The 24,600-nt window shown below is 41.0% G+C and overlaps 2 protein-coding genes across 4 annotated transcripts in view; one reads left to right on the plus strand and one right to left on the minus strand.

Moving 5' to 3' along the window:
- tmem117 (transmembrane protein 117) overlaps nucleotides 1–24,600 on the minus strand; it is a 47,877-nt gene that overhangs the window by 12,341 nt on the left and 10,936 nt on the right. For 2 of the 3 annotated variants that reach the window (XM_063479319.1, XM_063479320.1), the window contains exons 3-4: nucleotides 14,996–15,128; nucleotides 4,524–4,623 (exon numbers count right to left, since the gene is read on the minus strand). In XM_063479319.1, coding sequence (XP_063335389.1) covers nucleotides 4,524–4,623; nucleotides 14,996–15,128 — 233 coding nt within the window. The remainder of the gene's footprint in view (nucleotides 1–4,523; nucleotides 4,624–14,995; nucleotides 15,129–24,600) is intronic. The other variant, XM_063479321.1, reaches the window with a different exon arrangement.
- LOC134630264 (P2Y purinoceptor 1-like) lies at nucleotides 19,277–21,930 on the plus strand. The gene is made up of 2 exons (XM_063477420.1): nucleotides 19,277–19,322; nucleotides 20,942–21,930. Exons 1-2 carry the CDS (start codon nucleotides 19,277–19,279, stop codon nucleotides 21,928–21,930), a joined length of 1,035 nt encoding a protein of 344 aa, XP_063333490.1.

The raw sequence follows: 24,600 nt of genomic DNA on the forward strand, positions 1-24,600 counted from the left end.
GCTGAGCCCTGTCGACTAAGACCCAACCACCAGGTGCTCTAATTGTGCCCCCTCCCTAGGCCTGGCTCCATGGTTGGGCCCTGGTAACCCTGCCCCAGGCAGGGTAGTCATTTCCCATAAGTTCTCTTCAGAGGAGTATGAATAGATACAGCAAATGAAACCAAAGTGTTAATTGAAAATTTCAGAGGAGGATCGTAAAGATTTTTATATTTTTTTGCTGATGAAGTCAAGCTACCTGTTTCCCTAATGATTTGGGCTAACCACCTTCTAGATGTAGCTACATATGTAATGTACTAGATAGCCATAAAAGTAATATGAATCATTTCAAAGTCAAAGGGAAACTTTGACTATGTCATCTAAATTTTTGGGTGGTACATAAATCTCTTATATCTTATTAGTGTTTTTGATAAATATTTCTTTAGCAATCATAGATGTGTACACGTCGGGGTCAATATGACTCGAAAAGTGTGCTATATAAATGCCAGTCCATTTAGATAATGTTCAAGTGCTGCCATATTACGTGTGCAAACATTTTCAACAAACAATAAGAAACAATGTATTAGCATTTCTTACTTAACAGTTTTCATCTAGTGGAAATCATAATCAAACCATCTGGTTTATCAGGACATTTCAATTATACATATGTTAACTACTGTATATGCTAAACAAATAACAATGCTGCATGCTGCTCCAGAGTTACAAACATATAGTGAAAGACATAATTCTGCCTCCTAAATATACATGTATGTGTGTACGTGACTCTGTGCCCATGTGGCACACATAGTACAATAAATCTATCATTTATTTGCAGACACTCCTTAACTCAACTCGTCATGTGTATAAAGGATACCTGTCCAGAGGATCAATTTGTTCCTTTCCAACCTTTCCACCACCACGGGCAAGAACAAAGAGCTGTCAAAGGACATCAGGGACAAGACTGTAGACCTGCACAAGGCTGGAATGAGCTACAAGACCATCAGCATGAAGTTTTGTGAGAAGGTGACAACGGTTGGTGTGATTACTTAGAAATGAAAGATAGTGATTGATGGAACACCATCAATCGCCCTCAGTCTGGAGTTCCATGCAAGATCTTGCATCATGGGGTGAGAATGATCCTAAAAAAAGGTGGTGGATCATCTCAAAACCACACAGGAGGAGCTTGTTAATGATTTGAAGGCAGTTAGCGGTTACACAGTCACCAAGAACACTGTTGCTAACACAACAGTGTGATGGATTGACATCTTGCAGTGCCTGAAGGGTCCCCCTGTTCAAGAAGGCACATGTGCAGGCCTGTCTTAAGTTTGCAGAACATCTAAACAATGCAGAGAAGGTTTGGGAGAAAGTCCTATGGTCAGATGAAACCTAATTTGCTCTATCAACTCGACCTACTGTATTTGGAGAAAGAGAAATGCCAAGTATGACATCAAACACAGGGGAGGACCACTTTGCTTTGGGCTGACTTCACAGCATTCAGGGGCCAACGGATGCAGCCATGTACCATAAAAACTTGGATAAGAACCTCCTTCCCTCAGCCAGAACACTGAGGATGTCAATGTCTCTTCCAGCATGACAATGACCTAAAACATACCACCAGGGCAACAAATGAGACTAAAGAAGAACCACATTAAAGTCATTGAGTGGCCTAGCCATTCTCAGGACCTCAATAGAAAATCTATGGAGGGAGATTTGAGTTGCCAAGCAGCAGCCAAGAAACCGAAAGGATTTAGAGAGTTTCTGCAAAAAGGAGTGGGTCCAAATTCCTCCTAAGATGAGTGTCAACCTTGTGACCAACTACAGAAAGTATCTTACTCCTCTGCTTGCCAACAAGGGTTTCTCAACTAAGTCATGGAAGGGATCACACACTTATTTCACTCAGTGACGAGCAAATCAGTCTGTAACTTTTCTGTAATGGATTTTTTTTCCTGGACTTTTGGTTAATATTCTCTCTCAATTAAAATGAAAGTATCATAAAAATTAAAAAGAAATAATAAGTCTCTAACTGTGCAAACTTACAAATTTGGCAGCTGATCAAATGCTTATTTCCCCAAACTGTATGACAGTCTACTCTACAGGTATACAGTTTTGAATACTGAACAGGTATAAAGTTGTGAATACTGAATGATTCATACTCAATAGCACTCCATTGTTGATTTACCACTAATGACTATGTGATTACCTTGAAACATACTCGCTTCTTTCAGTATTAATGTTGTGCTTCCAACAGCTAGGGAAATGTTTTTACGCTGTCATCCTTAATGTCATTAAAAGTCAATTACGGGAGATCTTCTTTGCACGGCTGCAGACTTGTGTCAGAAAGCATAGCATCTAAAAAAATTCCTCTATATTCTTTATGTGGAGCTGCTGCAGAGGCAAGGTCAATTCGTCAATAAAGCACCTCACTGCAGATAGTGTGTTGGAGAAAGAATGTGAATCAGGGAATCGATGAGATGTTTCTGGCTTTGCAGCATTTCAAAAACAGACACTTCCTGTTCACTCAACCAGTAAAGCTATACTGTAAATCTGCTATGCAGAGGAGACACAGAGGTCATCTTCAAAGTGCCTCATTGAATTAATCAAATGTAAAAAAGAAAAAAAAAAAACGAAAAACTTGGGAGGGATTTTGGAATCAGCACTTTGTCTTGGCCTACCTCTGCCTCCCTGATTCACCTTCTCACTCGCTTCCTCCCCCGGCTCCCTTCCGACCACACTTTTACATTTCCCTTTCCCCTTCACCTCTGTTTCTTACCGACTACCTCCCTCCTCCTCTGTCTCTCCTTCCACCCGCTCTCTTTCTCTGCAGTATGTACTGTAGAATACTAATGTGACCGGTGAGAGAGCTTGTCAAGTTGTCTCAGCTGTGTGCATGCCGGTGTCAAAGCCCGCACTCCTCCCACCACAGGTAGTCCTGTCCCGCTGGAGCTCTCCTCCTCTTTTTATTTTGATAAATGAACAGAGGTAGGTTTCTTCTACAACACACTCTGTCCCTCCCTGTGCACCTATTGTTTCCTCTGACCCTCCTTACATCAGTCGCTTGTTCCTCTGAGGGTTTGATAGCAGACTGAACTGGATTAGTGTGGAAAGCTGCATTGTAAGTGTGTGCCTTGATATGGCTGAGAGGATACACCTGACCTAGAAATTAGATTTTGGTACGTGAAGAATGGCTTCATTTGTATCTTGACCTGGTTGTAAACATGATTTATTAAATTATTATGATATGAACACAGCTAAAAGTAACCATGCTTGCAGCCATGCAAGGCTTATCAAATAAATAATTTTTTTTTAAACACTCATTGGGTAAAATACTTGGTCTTCGTTGCTGCTTAGAGGTTGCTGCCGTTAACCTTTTGTTCTTAGCTCTGCACCGTCTGTCATTTGTGACAGATTTGTACAAAGTTTTAGGAAGGCTGGGTATTTAGGCTCACAATTTTGTTTTTTTATATTGACCAAACTTATAGTCTGGGAAGGTCTATCAGATATATGTTACCAGAATTTTGTTTGCCTTCTTCTATGATGTGAAAATGATTAAATGTTTCATATCAGACATGAGAGAAAAAAATTCCACTTTTATAAAATTATCAAAACCTATAAGCATGTTTAGTGGGTTAGTGATTCAGCATAGTGTATTTGAGCTGTGCATGACAGTCTATATTATACTGAATACTTGATGCTCATTGTTGCTGCTCAGCTAATTTATGAAGTTAGGGCTCTTTTTATTCTTAGCTCTGTACCGTCAGGCAGTTGTCTGAGATACACTGTGTGGAGTGGATAAAATTAAAAAAATGGAGAAAAAAACCCAACCCCCAAACAATTATTATTTCTTCAGTTTATGATGCCCACGATACAGGCTAAAGGTCATTAGCTTAAGTACATGCTAATGTGAAATTAAGTGCTAAAACTGCCATCATAGCATGCGCAGAGTTAGCAAGCTAGCTATAAAGTGCAGCTACTCTAATGAAAAAGTTCTAAAATGTTACCAGGAAAACATTTCACAATATAATACAGATGTTTTCATAAGAATCCCAAGTTTAGCAAGACTGAGTTTTTATTTCACTTTTTTTTAATACTGACTTGCTTACGCATTCGTCTATTAGATTTTTACTATTATTTTGCTAACTGTATATTGCACTTTAATGAAGCAGGCTGAACAAATTGGTTTTCTCTTCTTATATGAAAATGGTTAAATCTTTTTTTGTATCAGGTATGAGAGAAAAAAAGAGTCATAAAATTATCAAAAAGTATTAGCATTTTAGCATGCAAGTTATTCAGCATTTCCAATTATATTTGCACATTTTTCTCAAATAAAGCTGCTATTCTTTATTAAACTGATCTACTATGTGTTGAAAAAAATAAAGCTTAACACAATTTCATTTAACAAATTATGGTGTTAGCATGAATAAGAGGTTTATTTTCAATCATTTCAGTCATTGTGCTTTTCATAATGCAGGGTTAAAATTTGAAGGTCTGTCTTTCTTTTCATAAAAGCTGACTTATTTAATGTGGACACGGATGAGTTCGAATCTCACCATCCAGGCAGTGACAAAATCTCCCATCCATGTCCCCACAGCAGCAATCTTCATAAAACTCTCATTCCTGATGCCCATGTATTCTGTCACCATGTGAGGCCTGTAAGGAAAGAGAGCGCCAGAGTGAAAAGAACATTAAAAAAGTAGCATAAGGGTAATAAAGGCAAGCACAAAGGAAGGTGGCAAGAGGACTGACAAAAATGAGCCAAGAGGGGGAAAGAGAGAAAATGGTCACTGGGCCTAAGTATCATGATGCTAGCTGTCAGAGTCAATCAATATCAATCTAATGCTGTGAAAACAATGAGTGATGGCTCTACCTTCCATAAAGCCCTTAGGATTGTAAACAATTTACACCAGCGCAATGGAATTTATGCAGTATCACTGCTTTCATTTGGTCCCGCAGTGTTTGGCAAATTATCCATTTGTCTGGCAAATTTGCCTCATGTCTACCTGAGTGAGCTCAGTTAACATGTGTGGCAGCACAGAAGCAAAACACATACTAGGCCGAGACACGCCATTAGAGAAGCAATCTCACATGCAATAGCATCTGATAAGAAATGACATGCTTTCTTTGGAGTCCTTGTTACACCTTCATTTCTGTACAGTAGGAGAAGATGAGAAGCTTTTGTTCAGTGCTGCAAACCCACCCACCAACCCAACACGCTCGCACATCACATCACTACATTTTCTCCAGGTAATGGCTCAGGGAGGTAGGAAAAGTGGGTCAGTCGCCTCGTATATGGGACTTGCAAGGGAGAGGAGGAGGAGAACAGAGGGGAGCGAGGAGGCCTGTTTGATCTCCTGGCAGGCAGTTGTCTTAGAAGCTGAGTGGAGCAGGTGGGCGCCCATCACCTCCCCCTCCAGCCTCCTCTCACCCCCGACAGGTCACACTCATGAATATAATAGATGGCAGTGGATAGGGCTCTGGCTGTGCTTTCAAGGGGTCGTATTTGAAGTCAATGGTTCAATTTGTCTTTGTTTTCTCCAGTTATTTTCTGGCCACATGAAAACACCAATGAAAATATTTTCTATAGCGCTGAAGCTTCGGAAAAAGAAAAAAATCTAGTAGTTTATTTCAGTGCATGTTTCGCCATAATGCTTCATTTTCATGTTCACTTTGTAAATGAGCTGTTGTCACACAAGTCGAAACAATCTGACGAAAAGCCGCGGAAGGCAAGCTATTCAAGATATTACGGGTAGGAATTAGTTTTAATTAAAGCTAATTGCTCATGCTTTTCATGCTATGGGAATGCAGATCTAAAGCACAATACAGGCTCATAGGCAATACAAAGCAATTATGATTAATTGTAGTGCACTAGGGACCCAAATGCCAACCATTCTTAACTACCTGCTTACTCCAACTATGCATGACATATCCTTCCCTGGAACGAAGCAGCATAAATCATATGTCATCAATGCAGCATGCATTTAACGGATTTGACAGGATTTTATTGACGAAAATGTGCAGCATTGCAGGTGACGTATTGCTTCACTTAAGGCCGCAAATAAAACGGCCTTGATTGGAATGGCGATTTATATCTGCATTAAGTCGGTTAGACATTCAGTGGCTTGGCGCGGCTCCAGTTGCCAAGGAGATCCCATTGGGAGTCATTTACCCGCAGCGAAATTCTAATCGATACTTCTGGAAATGCTGTCTGGCACCACATGCTAGGTTTTAAATCTAAAAAACTACCCTGCTGCCAACCCCTGCCCTTCTCACATATTTAATTGAGCAAATGTTACCCCTGCACTGAAGTAGGTTTTTTTTCCTTTTCTTGCAGAGCACCTATGATGAGTTTGGGGACTCTTCGCACTGCATGATCAGAGGCAGAACTCTCTGACTTATTCATGCTGACTGAAAATTTAATGGCCTTTAGAGCCGGATGACCTAATGAGAGAATTCAGTGTAGTGGAACATCAGTACAGTAGCACCATGAATAATCAGCCCTAAAATGGCTCCCGTGGCTTAATCGCAGAGCCAGTTGCAATGTCAGTGCCAGCACGGCCGGCTCAGCCAGCTTTGACCCTCTGAGGAATGTTATCAGGTTTCCCACACTTGTTCAGACATAATATTCAAGGACATTTCAATGCCTTTCTATCTTGTCTTGTCCCATCGCATGCAAGAAATTACAATTTTGCGCTACAGAGGGTAAAGACTTACAAAGTTTGAGGAGTTTGGGTGTTACCCCTGTTTGACTTTAACCAGACCATTTCAACTGTTGCACTAGTGCTGCCATCTGCAAAATATTTTGTTTCCCCCCTTTATGCCAAGAAATCTCTCTTTTTTTACTTCTTCAAGTCTCTAGAGATACCTTTCTGGGTTTAGCTGTCACTGTCACTCAAGTTCACATCACATTATTTATGTTCTATTACGTGCTTAGATTTTTACTTACTTTCCTTTTTATTTTATTTTTTTTTACACTGATAATTCAAATCAATTTGATTTATATAGCACCATTTCGTATCAACAGACACATCAAAGTGCTTTCTATTGCAAGTTAAAGACCCCACAATAGTAGATAAGAATATTAGAAACCACAACAATCACATGACCCCCTATGATCAAAGACTTGGCAACTGTGGGAAGGAAAAACTACCTTTTAACAGGAAGAATCCTCCAGGACAGCGGTCCCCAACCCCCGGACCGGTCGTTGTAATTTGGTACCGGGCTGCGAGAGTTGAGGCTCGGGTGTGAAATTCATGGTTTTCAGGGGTTTTAGCTTTATTTTTTTATCGTTTTTATCGTTAACTGGGTTTCCCTGGGTCTTTTCCCGTGTGTGATGAATAAATCTTCTTCTTTTTTTGGTACCGGTTCTGGTTTTATTTTGTTGTATTTATCCGCGACACCTTAAAGGCTGGTCCGTGAAAATATTGTCGGGCATAAGGTTGGGGTTGGGGACCGCTGCTCCAGGAGATCAAGGCTTTATGGGTTTGGGGTAAGAGCATCAATTTATCATCTTTTGGGTTAAATAATATTGACTTTTGTCAAAGTAATGCTGGCAGCCAGATTTTTCTTTGCCATTAGCCTGTGCTAATTTGTTTATTTACATTTCAATTAAAGACTGCTAAGCAAATATTTAAATTTTTACTTTCAGTTTAGATGCTGTGGCCTCATCCAGGGAGTGATAACATCTATAGCAAGTCATAGTGCAGTTTTTTGAATTATAATGTCCAGTTAGGATTTTCCAGGGCCTTCGGTTATTTGCCATTTCATTATATTAGCACACGAATATTATTAAAATCTTTATGTATCGCCCAAGCCAGAGGTACGTGTTTTCCCAAGATAATGCATCGGAACCTCCTTTTAGAACTGTGGCCACATAAAACCACACGAATGTGCCACGTAACGAGACTCTCAGGAATAGTGTGGCTCTGTGCAGGGGTTTTAAAAATGTATACCAATAAAAGTCTTTCCTCTACTGTTATGGCTTTTCCATTTCATCAGCAATCTGCAATGCAGCATTGTGCCGAAACCTTACACTGTGCACCGTCTTCCTTTATATATTCAATTAAAAAAAAAAGGTTTATGATTTAATTTTATTTTAATCAAATATGCCAAGTGAGAGCAGCTATGATGGTTAAGGGTATAAAACAGCATGCTGAGAGAGCTTTCACTACTCTGAGTCATCACATGCCCTCAATTTCTATTAATTTTTTCAATGTCCACTTGGACGTATACATAAGCCCTCACACTGGCTTTTATAAACTTGTTTTCTCTTTTGGACAGGCAGTGATTTAGTGACTGTAACAACCGAGTGACCTCTTCTGCCCCGTAAAGACTGGACTCCCTCAGAACATTAAATTGCGACCTTGGCTGGCTTCACATTAAAATGCATTGCCTGTCTCCTCCTTCTGCACTACAGTACACAAGGCTGTATTTACAGTATACAACAGTGAGCAGCAGTGGTTACCAGGAAGCATAAAGCTGTCAATATTGACTCTCTTCACTATCACTACACCGTCTCCCAAGGCAACTTAAAATCTCAATCTCAATTTGTCACTCACCCATTGTATTAAACTGGCTGAGGATTGAGTCCTATAGTCTTTGCCATTCCCTTGGCTCAAGATTGGGAGTAAATATCATTGAGCAATATGATAGACAGTATCTGGCTCTTCTACTCATCAGTTTTCTATTAGGACAGAAGGGTCCACAACTAGGTGCATTTGTACTTTACCACCAAATGCATTTACAGGCACTTCAAAGTCTTAACAATAAAACATAAAATTTTTAAACGACACATTTAAACATTTAATGTTAATGAGGGGACATTTGGTTAAAAGCAAATGACAAAAGGTGCTACAGACTTTACGCAGGGTTCTTTCTTTAACTTCTTTATTTCTCGTGTGATGATTTCCCGGTGACACCGACAGCTCTTTGTGGATTTGTCACTAATCCCAAGCCTTTGCCACTAACGTCGATACAAACAAAGTGGCCTTATTCACAGTACCATAACAAATACAAGAGCAGGAATCCCAGTTTATTTTTAAACTTAAGATTTTCAGGCTGATTGCACTGTGCAGTCATAAAGTTGATATTCTGTGTTTGGACAACCTTTTTTTTGTCCTTCATCAGTGACAATATTTAGATTTTTAAGTTCATAAATGTTCATAGATCAAAAGTAGATCCATCTTAGTTCAACTTAAGGGCACATCTGAAATCAACAAAGGTAGTGAAAAACATTCAGAAAATCCTGTGTAGATGTAAACCTAAAGATTTTGCTTAGTATTGTTTTATTCTGTGCTATGTGTGGCATTTGGAAATGCCAGGGAATGTTTTATGAATTGCTTTTATTGAAAAATTGACCAAAAATGTAATAGCAACACAGCACGTAAAGTTTTATGTTCTTGTTGTTGTTGTTGGGTTTTTTGGGTTTTTTTTTGCACCAATCGACCGGCCAGGCAAAGGAATCTGCCGATTTCCAGTATTCCCAGCCCATAATGGTGACCGGCCAGTCACTCTCACATATGTCCGATTATGCCCCAGTTCATTTCATGAATGCACAACAGAGCCTGATAATTCAGTGGGGCTGATACAATGGCTGGTTTTAGCTATTTGCCAATATATTGGTACTGAAATAAATAAATTTTAAAAGTAAAGAACAGACAAGAGAAACACCCTTTTATTGCGTTATGAGTAATGATGTGGCACAGTTTGTTTACCAGAAAACGACACGTGTTTGGATCACCACAAACAAAGCAACCATCTGATCATAGCAGAGTCTGCCAGAGCGTATTGTTTTTGTGACAATAAAACAAGATTATTTTTAAGCAGCGTTGTTATATTATCTCAGTAAGGACTCATAAATACCTAAACATAACAAATGTTTGGGAAATCTATTCAGTGTCACCCTGTTTTGTGGGTCTCGAAAAAATGACCACATATCCATATCAGCCTTGAGTACATAAAAGAAAGCAACTGGACTTCTTTAAGTTAGTAAAGATGTTGTCATCAAAAAGGCTTCTTTAGTTCTAAAACAACTGACAGAGCCTCAGATATTTGAGCCCTAGTGGGGACTGCCCCCTTGGTGGTGGCGGTCCTGACGGTTGTCAACCCACTATTGATCGTGTGAATCGCTACATGACCCAAGGTATGAATAAAGTCGTGATCATTACTGTCACCAGGCCCAAGGTGTGGAACCTCTGCAAGACATCCCCCCTGACACCCCATCACGTGAGCTATTGAGATCGCCTGAGGCAAGGTGAGAGTGGGGGGTTAAGACACCTGGGAAGGGATCTCAAGACTGCATTGTAGGTGGCTGACAGCTGATGTTGTAAAGCACCACCTCTGTTCAACAATGGTCGTTCGCAGTGGATGCAGATGACCTCTAAGTCTTGATCTGTCTTCTAGGTCCAAAATGAGAACATTGGCATCCTCTAAAAAGAGTCCTTTCTCCTTTAAATGCAAGGGTGCAGCTGAGTCTTGTACTGTTGAGGTGTGCAGTGGCTGTTTCATTCATAATCAGTGGACCTCATGTCTTAGTACAATTTTCTTACCCACCTTTCATTTATGCATATCTACATATTACATTTCTAGATATCTACATATCTAAATCATCTACATATTACAGTACATGTCTGTACTATAATATAAAGAATACAACTATAGTTCCCAGCTGGCACACACTTCTTTACAACTGTCTTTATGACAAAGTATGACGACAACCTCAGCCACCGCTGACGCTCCAGGAAAACCGCACGTTAATATAGTCAGAGAGAAAACGACTGACCCTTACAGTTTCATATAGCACCCAGGCTGTGTTTAGAGATATTCTGAGCAAAGATAAAATAACTCTGAAGGGAAAAGCTTTACAATAACTAAACACTTCATAAATACACAGTAATGACTCACATTTTCAGAGAGCAACGTGAAACGCGTGTGTAGGAGTGTGAAAGAAAACAGGAGGAGCTCTTAGAATGTGCATGTAGGTGTAGGTAAAGGCAATCAATCCAAAGATATTCACTGTGATTTGCAAACTGTAAATGAGTTTCAATATTAAGACGTAAGAGTAAAGTATTTTGGACAACGTCTAAAACACGGAGCCATACCGAATATTAATCAGCATGCCGATCTAAGACTAACAAATTGTTATTTTCATCACACTTTAATCTGCCAATTATTTTCCCACTGAACGAAAGGATCTGCAAAAGGCACCAAAAAAAAGTGATGATCACATTTTCAATGTTTTTGTGCCTTTGTAAAGTCTTTCTGCTTTGATTTTATGCTCCATATATGCCCTAAATCCCCAAATCACAAGGAAACAATTCAAATCAATGGTTCCAAATCAACCAGCTCTATAACAACAGCATGAAGTAACAATATAGTGTTAATATTTGCAGGGAAATAAATTCAGAAAAGAGAAAGAAATGAAGCATCTTAACCCCTTTCATAACACGAGTTCAGGAATTATTAAAAAAAAAAATACTACAAAGTGAGAAAATATAAACCTCTTTCTAGCGCATGATTAAGTATAGGGCAGTTCATTGAACCCGCTGTATCATAGGCAGCACAAAGTCCCGCACTGCAAGCAACAGGAGGTATCCGCGTACCAGAACATGCTGTTTATTTAGCCTTTTGTCTATGGTATTACCCCAGCTTAGTGCCAGACAAGCAAACAGACGGTCGAGGGGGACTTGCATGCATGCGACACAAAGGATCATGGTAAACCAAACAAATAAACTTATAGTGGCGTCTAATCTCACTGTAGTCAAATGTCACATCCAACCCTCTCCGCTCCTCGCTGAAGATATCCGTCCACTGCAAACCTCCCTCTATCCATTGCTCCACAATTCAGTTGCTTAGCTTACACCCCCTCCTGCCCTGACAGCCCGACATTCATCCATCTACCTCTGTCTTGGATAAGGAAGAAAAGAAATATAGATGTCATTTTTCAGCTATAGCCTCCCCCACCCCCCGTCCCACTCTAACTCTGTTTCAGATCAAACTTCCAGGCTTCCCCGCTTTTCTTCCACCTCTGCATACTTTACCTCCCCCCTTCCTCTAAATTAGTCATGATTAATGTGTGCGCCACGCATTGGGCCGTCTTAATTAAATAACACCATCTAATTAGGGACTGATTTCGGCTGGTAATGGTGCCGTAAGATGGCGAATGGGATTGCGCGGCGTGACAGAACATTCATGAAGCCCGTCAAACTCCCTGGGCGGTCACACTCCCCTGGTTTCGCACAAACAGCCCCCCCGCCTCCACCCTCCCCTAATCTGACAGTTACATTAAAATGCAAATAGCCCAGATGTGAGGGGTTCGGTAACAAGTGTAGATTACAGCTCCCAGGGAGCCACGGTGGATGAAGCCTTTTCCTGATGTGACATAAGCCAGGTAACAGGTTGATCACTGTTGACCTACAAGTGGCTGTTTAAATATTGGCTAACATGCAATTGGACGTGCAAGATTACACAGTCTGGAAACCTCTTTCAGCTGAGTGATAACAGCACTGATGAATCCATTGTACATGACTAATCATGACTAAATACTTGTCAGCCAAAAAAAAGAAAAAGAAAATATGATATGCCATCTCTTATCAGCGATTGTTTGGCGTCCTGATGGCACAGTTTATCTTTTTATTTATTTATTTTTTTCCTTGCAGATGTATAACTGGATTTAATTAAATCAAGCTCAAGACCAACTGAAAGGTCAAAGAAAATTAAAGCATATTAATGAGCGCAGGGCATGGCCAGCATACAGCATCAGGTCAGCGAGCCAACACCCCTCCACACATACACGCACATACTCAGACACCCAAATCAACACACACAAACACACACATACCCCTGCTAACTTGAGCGAGGTGCAAGACGTGAACAATATGGGGTGTGTGTGCGTGTGTGAGTGTGGGCCAAACCCCTGTCTGGCCACCAGAAAAGCATCCCCTGCAGTGCAGCAACATGGCAAGATGTCAAAGCTGGAAAACCCCGTGCCTGCACCACCTTCTCTTTAAAGACTCATAGAGGTAATAATCCCTCACAGGAGCTTCTTCTTTCAGTATAAATAAATAAGGTAAAGCAGCGTTCGTCCTCACAGGAGGGGCAGCTGCAGCCACAAAGGGATATTGTACTTTTCCTCTGGGCTGTGGCAAGAGAGAAAAAACTACAACGGTCTCGCTGCAGGAGGAGGGAGCGCTTTGAGGAGTGAAAGGAGGCGATGCAAATAGGGTTTTGGACACAGATCAAAAGACTTAAGTTTCACTGCATCATCAGGGCTGAAGCACTTCTCCCACTGTCCGCCACGCTTCTTCCCTCCCTCCCTCCGTCACCTTTTTTCGCTCACGTTGCTGCATACATTGCTATCACAGCCCAGAGCCCGGTTTTCTGAGGGAGCGTCCTGGCGGAGTGTGAACATTGCTCTTACATGTCGGTCTTGAACAGAGATGTGAACACTAATGGTTTTTGGCAGGGCCCAGGTCCTTGGTGGACACACTGTTGGAGCCGAAAGAAAACAAGCAAGGGATAGAGGGACAGGAGGGGGGTGGGTTGGAGCAAGTGCAGAAAATAAATAAATTAATAATAAAAAATGAAAGGAAAAAAAACTGAGCAGGTGTCTTGGCAGCAGCGGCCTAACTCGCTTTACAACAGCACCATCTGTCTTCACGAGTAGAGCTTTACAGCCCCCCACTAACTGCTGTAACTCTCCACACATCCAAAACAAACAGGGATGGGTTTTAGTGTAATTGCTTAATTGGCCGTTACAGCTGCCATTTTTATTTATCTATTTATTTTTCATACGTAGACAACTGATGGATTTGATGCATGAACAGAATGTGTAACTTGCATATGTTAAATGTAAATGATAAGTTACGCCTCTCAAAGAACATGTCATTATTTCTCCCCCATCACTATTATCCAGATGTCATTTTAAGACTGTTCAAAAATGCAGTGACAGAGTGAAAAAATAAAGCCCCCCCCCTCCTCTATGATTCCAAGCTCATGATTCAAGACTGAGATGTGAAAACAAGGGTCATCTCTGTAACAGATGGACTCGGCAGAACTGCGAGGGGAACTTTTCCCTGAGCAAGCAGCATTCGACGTCTCAGCAGACCTCCCCCTCCCAGACCTCCTCTGGCCCCTTTGCTAGGCCGTCCACTTCCCGTCTCTCGGACAGCGAGACACAGGACAAGATGGATGCCGGTGCCACCGTGCCGGCCGGTGTGACAGATGGGCCGATTATACAAACTCATCCCTCTGGCCATAGAAAAACACCACACCTTGCCTATAGCTAATAGCCTTCATCTGCCTGCACCTCATGGATAGCTCAAGCTCCTTGTTAATATGGAAAAGCAGTGCTGTATGGACACACGACAGCCCTGGCCTTCCCTTCGTGACAGCCTGTACCTGAAAAGACAGCTGCCACACTTTCTTTCTTTTTTTTTAACTGGCCAAACAGATAAAATGGTAAATCACCTTGCTGCGACCTCGTGTCTGGCTGGCTGGCCCGCTTCAAGGGCGTGTTTTCCTTCATCTAGACGGCCACATTGCAAATGCAATAAACTGATTTCTGTCACTGGCTTGATGTGTGGGTGTGGGAGCTCTGCTGTGGTTTCTCAGCAGGAAAGCTGGCGCAGCGGTGGCTAAAAAAAACCACGAGACCCCAGACTGAGTGACACAGGAAAAAAAAAAACAAGAAAATATTTTGGTTTTAAGCCAGAGAGATGTCAAGAACACATTAAAAAAATAAAAAAAATAAAAGTCAAGATCATGGAAGAATAAGTGCAGGTGCTAAAGGTGATCTTTCAGGATTAACCACCCTCCACTTTGCCTGCCCTCACCTGAGATTTAAAGTCAGGGCTGATTAATCAGACCGGTATCGAGTCTCTATTCAGGCAAGACGTTTAGATCAATCACACCAGCCAAAGGGGAGCATACAATGGCCCTAACAAATGGGAAGCACAGAATGAGGAGGTAAGGAGGGTGGGGGTAGGAAGGAGCAGAGAGAGAGAAAGAGAGAGATTGAACGTCTTACTCCATGCTCCCAGCCATCAGCAGGAAAAGGTTGTAGATGTGTGAGAAGATGAAGAGGAAGAGGATGGTGCTGAAGAACATGGTCATCCAGGAGCCATGATCCTCGCGGAACATTTTCAGGCGCAGGTATCGACCTAAAGGGAGCACGACAAGGACACTGCCGTCAGTGGCGCTTCAAACAGCATGTCAACCTGCTAACACGTATGGCCGCGAAAATGGGGATGAAAGTAAATTAATTAGTCGGAGATCAATAATGTCCTCCGCTGCCAGACACGTGCCCTTTACACGGTGAAATTAAGATTAAAGACCAGTTAGAGGCGTCACTTCTAGCGCCCTGAAGTAAGGGCCTTTTCCTGCCCGGTTTCGTCAGCAGGATGTCGTTATATCTGCTGACGGATGCCAACGATGGATGTCTGCTTGTGTTTCATGACGCTTACAGTTTAGAGAAATTATTCAGACATTTGTGACCCGTGGTGTTTTGTTTTAAATACAGTCCTGGCTTTGAATCAAATTATGGTGAAATACCTTTCTGGCAGAGTATAAGATTGATTCAGATACACAGCCTTCTGCACAGAACACATAATCAAAGAAAGCTGGTGGCAGGACTCAACTTGGTGGTTAGAGTGGGATGAAAAGGCATTTATTTTGTAAGTAAGAGGATGGGAAAATAGCAAGTGTGAAGCAAAGACACGCATAACTTAACTGCACAACACCTGTCAAAGTCCTCGAACTACAACCCAAAAGTGTCCACACAACAGAAGCAATCTGTTTTGGACATTTAGTGTGCTTCTTCCTACCAATTGGGTCAAAACGACTGTTAAACTAAATTGATGACACTTAAATATACAAAGAGATTCCCAAAAGATTTTACATTGCAGATTTATAAAATCAGAATAAGCACAGAAGAAATTCATGAAAAGGATCAGAAAATTCATTCTTTTTCACCAAAAGTATCATTTTGTTTGACTCTTGACGATCTCAACAAAGGTATTAGTAGGCTAGCTCGGGAGAGTGTGTCATCTTCTAATCGCAGCGCTGATGGCTTGAAGTGTCCTTGGAGAACGACACCTTACAAGGTGGCTTGCTGCCTTTAGCGTCTGACTGAGAATGGAATGGATGAGTGAGAGGCCAATTACAAAGCACTTTGGATAAAAGTGCTAGGAAAATGCAAGCAATTTTGTTTTTGGCAGCTCTGCTTGGAACATCCATAGAAATATTAGCTAATAGAGAGGACATACCTCCGTGCCATTGCAATTAGCAGTATTGAAAATCTCATTTTCAATAATCAATTCCAACTGAAATGTGCTCATTAAGGGCTTTTTCCTGGCTCAGAATGGGCATTTCCAAGTTTGGGGGGGGGGGGGGGGGCATGGGTGACTGAGCACAAAAACACTATTAATCCCTACAAAGTCAAATACATCAGTGTGTGTTGCCTTATTTGACAGAAAAGTAGACATATCCTGTTACTTCTGTCCATTTCATTTACAATGCAAGTTAAATAAATCCCGTTAACAAATAACTGTGTTACAATGCAGGTGATGTGAGAGATCCGTGAAGAATGTCTTTATTAAAAAAAAAAAAACCAAAACAAAACACAGTTTAGCACACTGACTGAACATTGATTTTCTGTTACAAACAGTTAGACCACAGGCATATAAAACATAGATCGAGCTTTCAGGTCAATGCAAAAGTGCCTTACATCTGCACTTCATCTGCAGGCCACTAGATGGCGATACCTGTGGTTGCAAAAAGACTTGCAGTCCTATACAAGCCTCTGAGGAAACAGCTTTCTGATTTGAACACTGTAAACACTTTTCTAATGAGTTCAGTGCTCAGTCACTAGTTTTGGGTCACGCTGAAAAAAAAATTAAGTCTATTTTATAAATCTGTCCCTGCTATGTTTCAAAGTGGAGGATTATCACTGGTGTGAAATCATCCTCTAAAGGCTAACAACTTGTGATTGTCATTAGCAAGCCACAAGCCAACGATTGTGGTTTCAAAGTCAGACCTGCTCACATCCCATCACATAGATCTTTTTTGCGACCAAGATGGCGACAGTAGACATGCTTCCAGATTGAAAAATGGGACTTCAGAAACCAATGGGTGACGTCACAGCAGCTGTGTCCATCTTTTACACCGAGCCAAGTTGTGACATACTGATGACATCACTAGACCGTCATCTAATTAACTTTCTGAGCTCCACCCAAAGCTGCAGGAGCTCTTATACAACCAAACTAAGTAGCAGCTGCCATCACGAGGAAGCTGAATTAAATATTTAAAAAACTGTGAAGTGCCCCTTTAAATTAAACAGCAATTCCAAGAAAACTTCAAAGCATCTGATAGTCAGTGTCCCCAACCATCAGCTGCTTCAAGGTAACTCTGCTGAGTGTTAATTAAGGAATCCTGGATGAGTAAACTTGGCTATAATAGTCCATTTCCACTGTTTATAACAGCATGTGCACACACACACACACACACACACACACACACACACGCAGTCTCTGCTTCATCTCTGTGAGCTGTGATCCAGTGCCAGAATCGGCCATCTTCCCAGGAACAACTCTTTGTTTTCCTCTCCTCGAGCTCAGTCAGCGTCCCTTTGAGTTACAGCTCCCCGAAGAGCTCATTGTGTTTGTGTTCACAAGCGCGCACACACAAACACAGCCAGAGAGAGACAGCAAAGCAGAATGCTCCATTTATTTTCCCATTACAGCCTGGCTGGTTTACTCTTGAATAGTTTTACATGCTGTTCGATCTCTGCTTGCTCACTGTCAGTTTTTTCCACTGTGCGCATAAAAAAACCAAGAGGTTGACATTCCTAAGGAGTGGAAGGGGCGCTGAGATAAAAAAGAAAAAAAGAAAAAAAAGAAAAAAAAAGTGAGGTTAATGAAAATCCTGCAGAAAATGAACTTGATATGTAAAAAAATATATATACATATTTATAATTATCTTGCTGGATTAGTGAAAGCTTTGATTATTGATTGCAAGTACTGTAGAGAATAGAAAGCTGAAAGTTCTCCTGATAACATTATTCCTCCTCAATTTTTGAGGGGTGGGAGGGAGCGGTTGAAGCAAAAGCAAAGTGGCCTGGTGTGAGGCCACACCATACGTCTTTTTGTCTGTGGTATTTCAGGGCTCATCACAGTTGCATAATTGAATTGACTTGCATGGGTGAACTTAATTGCCTCCGGTGCCACTGAGTCCTCGCTTAGATGTAGATGCACAGTGCGCATCGGCACATCTGACTTTTAAAGCAGCACGCTGTGCCATCGAACACGGGGTCCTCTCATTGCCTGTATGGGCAGGATTTAACTCGGGGGTGATTCAAGGCTATTCAGCCAAGCCTTTTGAGTCACTGCAACTCCCCACCGTGGAGGATCCCGATAAGGCGTGATTCATGAGCAATGTCTACTGCAAGGCTCGGCCCGGCTGGGGACAACAACAACAACGACAACACCACACATGGACAAGAAAGCCACACACATAAACACAAGATTAACTAAAGAAAAAAAAAAGATAGACAGAGATAAAGGGGGACACTTTGCATGTCTTTAAATCACAGTGCAAACACACAGACTTTACATTCTGATCCCCGATTTACGTTTATAGTGTCGTTCTTCTGAAACTGTTACTAAAGTTCTGTTTGGGATGACATCATGCCCAAATTCCCTCAAGTCGTTTCTATCTAAATCAATGATGCAGCTCTGTCTCCATCTACTGGCGACAATTTGACACTGCACATAACCGTCTTCATAGCACGTTTACCAAGGTATATTTAATAAAGCGTAAAATATGGCAGAATCTTTGGGACATAAAACATTACACCAGTATTTTGTGCTTTATTTTTCATTACAAATAGGCTGTATCATCTACTATTAGCCATCATTTGACAGTTTCCTTCCTAAGTCATTTCTATTAAATGCTAAATCTGTGTCTGCAGGGTCCTCTCTGTCTTTATGGTCACCAGTCTCCACCTCTATTTGATATTTCGGGGAAGTGCTCGGGTAACAAAATCATAATCCACTCACGGGTCACACAGACAGTAAAAACTAACAGAAGTCAGCAATCAATCATCCACTGGCGCACGTGGACAAGCAATTACGCCTGATATTTAAACAGTACTTCTGTTTAATCCTCTTTTTGTTGTATTGTGCAGATGTACAGATACACAGACACACACACACAGCACAGATAAAGCAGCGCGCTGATAGCTCCAGTCACATGGGAAACAAACAATTGGTGGTGAAGCATTGAAGCCAGCTTGAGATGTGATCCCTCCATCATGATACAGCTCTTAAAAAGTGACAGTACAGCACCAAGTAAAGAAGGTAAGATCAAATCTCAATTTTAAATACTTTAATTAGTTAGTTTATTGTAAATGAACCTATAAAACTTAACATTAAGCTTCTGAGTCAAAAGTAGTTGTTGACATAATTAGTAAATGGTAAATGGAGCAGTACTTATATAGTGCCCTGCAATTTAATTCAAGCACTCAGGAGCAAAAGAAGATTCCCAGTTTGATTGTGGAAGGGGAAACAAATCCTTTTTTTGGTTTTTCAAATTAAACATGCAAAGCTTCCTGCTGTGAAAACAATTTATTACTTACATGTACAGTATACCAGTGTGACGAATGTTTCACTGTCATTTACACATTTTAAATAACCAAAACAGACATTTTTCTGTTCTCCCTTTCAGAGGGTGCTAAGATGTGAATTATTAAAGGTCTGCTCACCTGAGCAAAATGAATGTTTGATCTCTGATTAAGTGCAAACATCGGCTGACATGGTGGAGGGAACAGATCAACAGTCCCCTCAGGTTTCATTGCTCACAGCAGACAATCAAGCACTCACTTCCTGGACACACTGGTGATGCTCAGAGATTATAGAGACAGTAGTGTAAATACAGAGAGCCCTGAGAGAGAGTGGGGAAACATCTTACTTTAAGTACTCAGCAGAGCAGTGAAACAAATTAAAACATCTGACTTGGGAAAAAAAAAACTATTGAATACAAAAATGCAGTATTTTGAATGCAGTCTTAAAATACAGAATAAGAATGACATAATCATTTGGGAAATTCGAATTTTGAGTTAGAGCTTTTTTAAGATCTGTGGGGAGGATGGTTTAACGTTTACGTGTGTCCGTGTAAATATAGTGCCAGAATGAGCCAAGAGGGGTAACACCATTTCTTGACCATTAACATTGATTTCAAAGGCTACAAGAAGATTTCAAGAACCCCACTGCTGTACTTGGAAAACCACAATTTTACATTTGTGAACACACAAAATGCGATTTCATGAGATGAGATTCAGTTTGATTCAGTTTTAATTATATATCACCAAATCACAACAGCAGTCAACTCAAGGCGCTTTATATTGTAAGGTAAAGACCCTGGAATAATACAGAGAAAGCTGCAACAATGAGACGACCCCTTATGAGCAAGCACTTGGCGACAGTGGGAAGGTAAAACTCAATTTTAATAGGAAGAAACCTCTGACAAACCACTGGTTTGGGGGGGGGGGGGGGGGTTTAAAAAAGCACACTGTAAAATAGAGCCGGATATTAATAATAACTCATTTTTAAATGCAAAGTTGTCTATAAATACAGTGAAAAGAAGTAAAGAACAGTGCATCATGGTAAGACCCAAACAGCCTATTGCAAATGTAGGCTTATCAGACTTTGGTTGGATCTAGTTTCACATCAAACAGATGTGTGAGCTGTCTCCAGTTTGTCACCAACTTCTCAGCAATAGAGCAAATTACTCTTCAAATGTCCAAACGTTCATATGACAGACAAAACAGCTGCAAGGCTACACTCAGTAAATTAGATATCCAACTATCCTCATGGTAATGTTGACCACTCACATTAGTTTAAGCCAACCTTTAAACACATAATCACATATTCAAAACTACTGTAGTAAAAACTAACAACTTCCTGTCCTTAAATCCCAGACGAGCTTCTCGTGTTCCTGAACCAGTCAACAGAATTCTGCAACCATTTTGAGGACAGCTATTGGTATTGCTACATCGTGCTGGTGCTCTTTGCTTTCACTGTTCCAGTGGGACTCCTGGGAAACCTAGCAGTGCTCATCAACCACACCTGCTTTAGGAAAACCTCAAGCTCCAGCAACATTTTCCTGCTTAACCTGACTCTGTGCGACTCAGCGTGGATCCTCACACTGCCCTTCTCCCTCTACGTTACCTTGAGGAGGCCCCACATCACAAACATACAGATCTTCTGTCAGTTCAAGAAGTCCTCCTTCAACATCAACATATATGGCAGCATCCTCTTCCTGACTCTAATCAGTTTCGACCGCTTCGTTGGCACAGTGCACCCGATCAGTTCTCTTCGTTGGTGGAATGCGGGCAAAGCCAAACTGTGCTCCTTCTGCGTGTGGGTGCTGGTCGTCCTTAGCTCCATTCCTGACTTATTTCTAACTTTTGCTATTCAGCCCACAGAAAATGTCACTGTGTGTGTGGACCAGATCCAGGATCCTTTTTACTATGTCAGAACAACCATCATTATCAGAACAACAATAGGCTTCCTGCTGCCGTTCACTGTCATGCTTGCTTTTTACACTATGACGGTTCGCGTTTTGAGGCGTCTCCCAAGAGGTCAAAGCAACCGAGCGAGAGGAAAGCCCCTACATCTCCTTACTGCCGCCATACTCGTCTTTGTTGTCTCCTTTCTGCCCTACCACATTATGGCCACCACCATGGTATTCATGAGGATTTCTAACCTGGTGACCCCCTCCAACACCAATGTACTCTATGCTTGCTATGAGTTTTCTGAAGCCATGTGCAGTGTAAGCAGCTGCCTGGACCCAGTGCTGTATATTCTGGCAGGTGAACAATTCCAGAGGAAGTTCCTGGCATGGAGAAGAGGCCAATACAGGAGGTTCTGCTGCAGAGCCAGCAGGAGGATTGGGGTAATTGAGTGATTTGCTGGAGACAATTTATGGCTAGTTACCTTAACTTGCCTTGGTTCAAATAAGGTCCTGGCATGGTACTAAGATAATGTTGGCGCTATGCAGACCTTTGCAGACCCTGTCATTTAGAGCCAGTGGCAAAAACTATTATATATATAGAACAACCTTAGTGGCAAGTATGGCCTAATGCTCGCCATGAAGAGGATATAAGGCATAACACACAGGTCTGTAGTAGCACTAAGTGTTAAAAACAATGTATAGTCAACACACTATTCCCAGTTTAAACAATCAGCATTTTACATCGCATCATAAGCGCCTCCACAAATGGACAAAAGTGCTAGAGCAAGAATCCAGCTTCACTGCTGCTACAGTGCCAGTGGCAGATATGATACAATAGTATAATTATCCTGGCCTGTCTGCTACTGAATAGTACTACTGTGTAAGAGGAATGAAAAAATATAGTGCTGTGACTGACCATCTGGGATCAATGCAACGACACAGCAGGACTGCGTTATTGTCTATTCTGTATTACATAAACATTTGGTTATGATGAAAATAAATCAGATTAATCAATAAATCTTCTGTGGTCTTATCCTTGTTTGTGCATTGAAGCTGTGCCTATTAAAATCTGTGCACAGCTAACTTCACACTCACTGATGTCAAAAGGCATAACACAAGCTTGAGTTTTGCTTATATAATGTATGAGAGTCATACAGGTGACAAATTATTTTCCAAAGACCTGAATAAAAGGTTCTTTAAGTACCTCATCCTCCAAGACCGTTGGCAATCAATAGCATGATCTATTTTGTGTCCACAGAATTTCTTAATATTACTAGTGTGCTAAGTCCAAATCACTGGCTTAAGGATATTATACCATGACCAAGTCTTTCGATTTTCCATTACTTTAAGCAGATTTTATTTGTTGCTTCACATCATATGACCAAAGTATTTCAGTTTCCTTGTTTTGGTGGCAGTGAGTCTTTTACTCATATAACAAATTCACCAATGTGGAAGTTTTCCACATTACCACAAAAACAATGACCAGCTGATCCGAGCAGAGGTGGGCAGAGTGTAAACAAGTAATCCACGACTTGCTGTGACAATAAAACAAGATTATTTTTAAACTGCATTGTCATATTACATTATGTTAGTAAGGACTCATAAATAACTGTGCATAACGAGAGATGCCGAAATCTGTTTTTCAATTCAATTAATTCAATTTAATATATATAGCGCCAAATCACAACAACAGGCGCTTTATATTGTAAGGTAGACCCTACAATAATACAGTCATATGACCCCCTATGAGCAAGCACTTGTATATCAGCTAAATCTTGGTATCAATCTTAAAAATCCAGTCTCCATTAAGCTTTTCTCTGTACGTTCACACCTCAAAGCACAAATTAGTGTCTGTGAGTCAACACTGCATAGTACACTACTAATTTAAAACATCAGACCAGTCAAGTTCAAAGACCTTAAATGTCTGCTTATCAGAACTTTACTCATTTTTGAATGGATGTTTAGCCTGCTATGCTTTTCATAGCATGACAATCATGTGAATTGTGTTCTTTATCAAATGTTCACCCCACACTGACTATCAGAGTCTATTAAAGGGGAGCATCAAAGCTGATCTGACAGCTTGTGGTTGTCAAACCCTTAAGATTTTAACAATCCCTATATGAAGTTCAGGTTCTGACTTCAGCTTGCCTTCATGCCTGCATCAAAACAGAAAGGCTCAGGTGAATTAAATATAATCCTGTTAGACACTTGTTATTTGTTAGTTATGGTGCCTGTACCTGTTCAAATATTTTGACTGTAGTGCAGAGAAGTGGATGCTACCATGGAAAATGTGATCATCATTAACAATGTACCATCCATACTGAGACCTGAACTACACATTGCACAGTCTTTGTATTTCAAACAGTGCTCTGTAGTTCAGTCATCTATTCGTACACATTATACTGCATACTGTGAGGGTTTGCATATAATGCGTATGCACTTTCATCTATTTTAGGTTTCAGTATGGAGCAGTATTACATCGTGTTTTGATTCCAAACCTCAGAACAATCCTGCCCCCTTAGGGATCTTAATGAGCATTTTCCCTAAAAGTAAAAAAAACAGAACAGAAACCCTGAGTTTCCTCTCTATCTGCAGTTGAGCATGTGAACAGGACCAAACCCATTCATCACATTGCTTATTTGCCAAGCTGTGGCATCACTGTGAGGCAGGGTGGGGGGTGGGGGTGTTTGTTGAAGCAGCTACAGCTACTAATGTCCCCAGAGCTGAGCACCTCTGTAACTAAGCATATGGATAATAAATCAGAGGTGGGAAAGTGACAAAAGAACTCCCTCCACTGGGAGACTGCAGCAAATAGAGCCGAGACATAGAGAGCTGGCAACTAGGCCACTGTACCACTGTACCTGTTCCAGTAAGCAGTGTGGAAGTCTAGTTTTGTTATTTATGGCTTGGCTCTGAAGTCATACATTTCAGGTAAATAAGCACTTTCCTCTTGGCTGGTTTCCTTTGTTTGCTTGCTCTCGTTATTATTGCTTTGTGTGTTTGTCTCCCTCTGCTGTTCAATTACTTGTCAGTTTTTGGTTTTGGTTTTTTAATTCTTGATCTGTAGTTTCGTGTGATATTCCAGAGAATTTTTGAGGTTTGTATATCAACACAAGATAAAAG

This window comes from Pelmatolapia mariae, linkage group LG7, assembly GCF_036321145.2.
Source record: "Pelmatolapia mariae isolate MD_Pm_ZW linkage group LG7, Pm_UMD_F_2, whole genome shotgun sequence".
In the NCBI taxonomy this organism is placed as follows: domain Eukaryota; kingdom Metazoa; phylum Chordata; class Actinopteri; order Cichliformes; family Cichlidae; genus Pelmatolapia; species Pelmatolapia mariae.

Excerpts from the sequence above, each read along its gene's own strand:
- LOC134630264 (XM_063477420.1), top strand. The coding sequence starts at position 19,277 with ATGATACAGCTCTTAAAAAGTGACAGTACAGCACCAAGTAAAGAAG. Across the intron at positions 19,323-20,941 it reads TACAGCACCAAGTAAAGAAG|ACGAGCTTCTCGTGTTCCTG; the intron begins GTAAGATCAAAT and ends CTTAAATCCCAG.